Source organism: Ornithodoros turicata, chromosome 1 (genome assembly GCF_037126465.1).
Source record: "Ornithodoros turicata isolate Travis chromosome 1, ASM3712646v1, whole genome shotgun sequence".
Classification (NCBI taxonomy): domain Eukaryota; kingdom Metazoa; phylum Arthropoda; class Arachnida; order Ixodida; family Argasidae; genus Ornithodoros; species Ornithodoros turicata.
In genome coordinates this window covers 115843449-115849205 of record NC_088201.1, presented here as the reverse complement: position 1 = coordinate 115849205, position 5757 = coordinate 115843449, and the positions used below count along the sequence as shown (strand labels likewise).

Sequence of the window (5757 nt, the reverse complement as noted above, 5' to 3'; positions counted from 1 at the left end):
CCGCAGCCGCTAAACAACAGTAACAACACAGAGTTCAGGGGGCCTCATAATCGCGGTCCACTGCTTGCATCCTGCTCCCCGCCGCAATATAGTGCTGTAAAGCTTTCTGACTTCATGCTTACATGCACAGGAGCTGATAGCTGTTGAATGATAGATGGTAAAATAGTTCAGATTGTCAACTTTGCAGTACTGCGGTCATCCAGGCAACTTCGCGTGATTGGCCGTGAACTCATGACACGGTGCGATCTGTTTGATAAACCACTGCCATCATCATCACTTGGCATTGTGATTGCATCTCATCCATCTGAGCTAAAAGCATGGCCGTTAGAAACAGTCCGCAAGGTTGTTCAACTCCCTCACATGAGTGGAAGCGTCATTCTGCCTCTGGTCCATTTGTAACGTGTTCTATTGCTATACATGATTTGGGGACTAGCCTGTGCATTGGAGACTACAGGCTTACTCATACTTGCATACAGTCAGCACATGTTGAGGACTGTCTTACAGATGCAATACGCGTTGTTGCGTTGGAACCAAGAAAGTTGAAGTCGTCCCATGTTCATGGATCCGTGGGAACAAGTGCCTGTGGCCAAATCGGCCATCAAATAAAGTGGTGCGAATGGTTAAGAAGGGGTCTCCCCCGGGGATGGACTGTGCCGAATACAACGCACAAGTTAAAGGAATATTCGGTGGGTTAAGCACCTAGCAGTGATGTACAGTTGATGTTAATGTTCTCATGTCATCAAATTTCAGTGTCGTACCGTGATGCAAGGTTGAAGCTCCCTATTTCTGGATTAACTTCAGACATGAACTCGGATGTTCCGGCAAAGAGAAGGAGGGTGCCAAAAGTAATCGAAAGTGAGGACGACTTCCCACCTGTGCCCGGGAGCTTTATCTTGGCTGCTAAAGGTATTCGCTACTCAGTGCATGCTTCAAGTGTGACACCTAATACCTTACAGAGGCCACGACGAGGCAAGGTGAACATCTGTCTGGTAAGTTGCTCAGCCAATCTTCATGTCTTGCATCAATTTAAAAAGAAATCATTACAGCTACCACACATCCGTGGAAGGATACTGCAGGTAAGTTTGTGAAATATAAGTCTGTGAACTCCGCGGCATATACGGCAGCAGGATTGCGGTTGCGAATTGCCACGATAAATATTAGATCCAACAATAAATATGAAAAAAAATTTCCGCGTGGCTGTGCTGCACACGTAATATAAGATGCTGCTCGAGGGGGCCGGTCCAAAATTTATTATTTAATGCAAGTGTAAGTTAATAAAGTCAACTTTTCATAATGCTGCAGGGCCATCCTCGCGGCGCTCTCCAAGATCGGACATTTCAAGCGATGCAGGTGTGTGAATTATTCAGGAAAAATACTGATAATTTACTGAAACTTGCTGCCACGGTATTCATCCCTATACGGTATTCATCCTATAGATGATTGTCGCACAGGAACACCAGCACACACTCCTGTGCCCCTTGCAGTACCATCTCCATCTGGCATTATGGAAAGTGACGATATTTCTGTTGGTAGGTCGTCTCACATAGGTTGAGAACAGGTTTAAATATTGCATGCTGAGATAAAGCGAGAATAGCTGTCATATTCGACATTTCAGCACGAAGTGAGACCATGCACTCCTCAGCGACCAGCATGGATGATAGACCACTGCCCCGGCGTTGTATGTATTCGTTTGTGGACATTCTAGTATAGCCAATTTTCATCTTCAGCTGTCATATTCGGCATTGCAGCACGAAGTGAGACTGTGCAGCCCTCTGTGCGCAGCATAGATGAAAGGTCAATGCCCCTACGTGGTATGTATTCGTTTGTAGACATTCTGGTATAGTGAATTTTCATCTTCACTTGTCATATTCGGCATTGCAGCACAAAGTGAGACCATGCACCCCTTGGCGACCAGCATGGAGGAGAGACCACTGCCCCGGCGTTGTATGTATTCATTTGTGGATATTCTGTAGCATAGTGAATTCTCATCTTCACCTGTCATACTCTGCATTGCAGCTCGAAGTGAGACTGTACAGCCTGTTGTTCCCACCATAGAGGAAAGACCAATGCCCCTACATGGTATATATTCGTTTGTGGACATTCTTTACCACAGTGAATCTGTCTTCAACTGTCGCATTATAACTTCTGTTTCTGCATGAACAATTCACATTATACGATGGTGGTAAGAAAACAGCAGCTGTACAGGCAGGTTTATTCTGCCAGCTAGTGATTTCTTGTTTTTTTGATGAAATTATTACACAGTAAGGTGGACTACTTCACTATTTGCAGAATTCCAACGTCAAGTGCTCCGTATGCTAAACATTATTAGACTCAACCAGCAGCAACAAGATGACGTTCTTCATAGCCTTGTGCCTTCAAAGATTGCTGCAGTAGTGGCAGACGACGCCCTCGTTGTTCCGAAGCCACTTGACTCCATCGAGCAGCTGCAAGAATTTGAAAACGGACTCACATCTGAAACCGAGAAAAAGCTGGTACGCATTATCTGGCCTTGTTCTCTGTCACACTCTGTATTGGGTTGTGCTTTTTCCATCGGTGTATGCCTTGGCCGAGGTACAAATTTCTTGTGTGCGTTCCACATCCAGGCCTGCATTGTTTACAGGACAATGTTACATCCGTACAAGTGGGAAATTATAGTGGCCCTCATGTGTTGCAGGCACAGCCGTCTCGAGGCGGGCTTCTGTCGGGGCAGGGTAAACGTGAAGCCCCCACCACTCAAGCTTCTTTTCAATAATACACAGTCATATCACACCTATAAAGGTTTCCAACGGGAGCACGCTTTATCGGTTCCTTTTAAATCTGCATGTCCGGGATGCCCGGTACCTGTTTCTCCGGCTCGCTACACGGCTCACTTGCGTATCTGACTGGTCGTCCATCACACATTAATACAAAGTCATATTAACGCTGTAAAAATAAAAGGTATTTCCAAATCTGTAGGGCACCATCAATCCGCATAGCCAAACGCCTGCACCGCCTTGTTTGCCTCGCTCAACTAAATATATGTCACTCGAGCCCACGGATGCTTGTCTGCTCTCATGCTCTGATTTCAAATGGGTGCATGGAAGCAGAGAGCAGAACCCTCGACGTCTGACACTACTGGGTGTGCGAGTGGTGCTTGTGTTGCGTTAAGCGAGCTGAGTTACAACAGTGTCTACTAAGGCAGCCAGTGATGCCAGTCAAAAGACGTTTTCGCCTGTCCGGTTCCCACGCCAGTACCGCCGTCTGGGACAGGGGAGAAAGTCTTTTGAGAGAAGCATTGGCAATACTGAATGTCGGCAATAGTATTAGTGTGCTTTCTGTTTGTATCCACCCGTCCTTCAGACACCTCCTGTGACCTTCTTTCAACTTACTTTATCCTCAATTCCCTACTCCCCTCTCTCTGTATCCCGCGCACCCTCTACGTGTTCTTGAAGTTCCTTATTATCGATTAAATCTCTTGCTGGTTTTGAGCCTTCATTTTGTGTTTACGTGTCCTGCCCATCGCTCAGGCTTGCCTATCAATGGAGATTACCCACCCACTAGTCTGCATCTATGCCATTCTATCTATTAAACTGGGATGCTTCAACAAAACTTGTTGTCAAAACACAATGTCTCCCTGTGTATCGTTCTTTTTTTGAGGAGGGAGGGACTTGCTTGCACCTAACGTATGATTTCCTTATTTGTTTCAGGTTGTTGAGCTAGCACAGCTGGGTGGAAGCACCTGCAAAATGGCCGTCAAGCGCATGCTCTGCCACCTCCTAACAAATAACCTGGGAATGCTGTACAGTTGGCTAGGTAACAAAGGAAAGGAGAGGTTCAGGGATCTTAAGACGGTCAACATCATTTTGCGTAAGTACCCAACATAAATTCACCATTGTTCTTGTGATGGCGCTTTTTTGGCACGTGTATCTCATGATTTTATGTGTCTCCGGATTTTTAGGTATTTGCCTATAAACCCTAAATGCAACATTTTTGGGGTTGCCTGCCTTTTTATCGATGTTGAATGTTATGTCAGCAGAGAAAATGGTGCCAAGGTCGCTTACCACGGGATGGAATTAACCTTTGGAGAATAAACAGCTCATCTGCGTCCTTCCTCTGTCCTGTCCTATCTTCTAAAATGCTATCTTTTAAAATCGGCTCTATTGAATTTCTAGCCATTTTTAACATTTTTAGATGCTACAACAGCATTTTTTTAGAGCTGTAATTGCGAGATCGTTCGTCTTTGTCTTTGGTTTTCTTCAGTACCTTGGATTGCTAGAGGGGTCCATGTACATTCAATATGGCGTAATTCCAGGCCGTCTCAGTATTCATGTACCAGGCGTCGAAGCTTGTATGGTACCGTAGCCTTTAAGTGTTCCTTGACGGAGCATTCTGAACCACCACAAAAGTCAAAGTTTTTGCACTTTATTGCCTACTTGGGATTTTGAAGGCCTAAATGCCTGCATATTTCCATTGTTTTTTGTGCCTAAATATCCAGGCCCTAGTCATGATAGAAGGTAGGACACTTAGTAAAGAGAGAAAGCTGTTGTATGTTAAGCAGCTTGAAGTGCAGAAAGAACCTTTTAATATGAACCCTTTCAAAAATATTTTCTTAGGTTCAGGATTATAAATGGAAAAATGAACACACCACTCGCAGGTCAAAGAGCCAGCTTTTCCTTCTAAAGATTGCATTTTATTAATGCTTCATCATTTTGGTCTGTTAAATAGGTGCAGTTCGACAAATAAGAAAACTGGAAAAAACAACAGAGTACGAGGTGGAGACCGAAGTTAAATCCTGGCTCCGTCATGCTAAGGAGCGTCACGGCAGACTGCAGAAAGATCAAACTAAGTGACTTCAAATGGTGACTTGCTATGTCTTGCTATGTGATTTAACACCGAATCAGGCAGGGTGGTCCGGTCTACCTCCGATATTTTTGTATTTGAACATAACACATATCGAAGCCTAGTTCATAAAAAGCATATTGGCAGTGGAAGCAGTCGAAAATAATTAGTAGTTATTTTTTAATTAATTACCATTCAGATGCGGGTATTTGGATTACAGAGCTTCCTATGAAGCTTGACGCCACATATCTTCATAACCAATTAATCATCATATTCAGCTGAATTTCTGTTCGCATACTGTCAGTGGTGGGCTGCATTTTATCCTGGGTTCTGAGGATTGTAAAGTCTGTGTTTGTCCAGCTAAGAAATCGCAAATTTGCCTCATATTAAAATTTGGCACTTTTTCAACACCTCACTAATCTTTTTATTGTGATACCCAGAAGTACTTTATATCATTGTGCATGCCTCGAAATGCCCTTTCTTCTCGAAGCAATCACATCATCTTGTGATGTGGAGCAACGTGTTCAACGATCTTTTTGTGAAAGGTGGTCTACCGAAAGTGAGTAAATTCAACAGCACGCTTCCCATATACAGGGTGTTTAATTTTACTTGTTACAGAATTTTTATTAAAGAACTGGCAGAGCAAAATAGACGCAGTTTTTGTAGTTGACTTCTACTGCCAGGCTGACATCCCCTTGAAGAAAGTATGCAACTACAAGATAACTAATTAGCTAAAATTCATTAATTAGCCTTTTAATTACAGGATTTCATGCGAAAGCGGGAATTTAATAAGCATATAGAATTTTTAAAAAATTCTGTAATGTATATAAATAAATTGCTAGACCGGGAAAAAACACAGCGCGAAAACGACAACCACGGGAGGAACATAAGACACACACGGGCCCTTATTCCAACTAAACTTTACTGCACTGAAGGGTG

At 43.6% G+C, this 5757-nt stretch overlaps 1 protein-coding gene and 1 long non-coding RNA gene across 2 annotated transcripts; both read left to right on the top strand.

Moving 5' to 3' along the window:
• Positions 1-959: 959 nt before the first annotated feature.
• Positions 960-1501, top strand: LOC135368195 (uncharacterized). Its single transcript, XR_010414717.1, has 4 exons — positions 960-989; positions 1047-1076; positions 1303-1350; positions 1437-1501. It is a non-coding gene; the product is annotated as an uncharacterized LOC135368195 (long non-coding RNA).
• A 149-nt stretch (positions 1502-1650) lies between these two features.
• Positions 1651-3694, top strand: LOC135383893 (uncharacterized). Its single transcript, XM_064613188.1, has 7 exons — positions 1651-1678; positions 1749-1811; positions 1882-1944; positions 2017-2079; positions 2290-2492; positions 2621-2711; positions 3687-3694. Exons 1-7 carry the CDS (start codon positions 1651-1653, stop codon positions 3692-3694), a joined length of 519 nt encoding a protein of 172 aa, XP_064469258.1.
• Positions 3695-5757: the final 2063 nt, after the last annotated feature.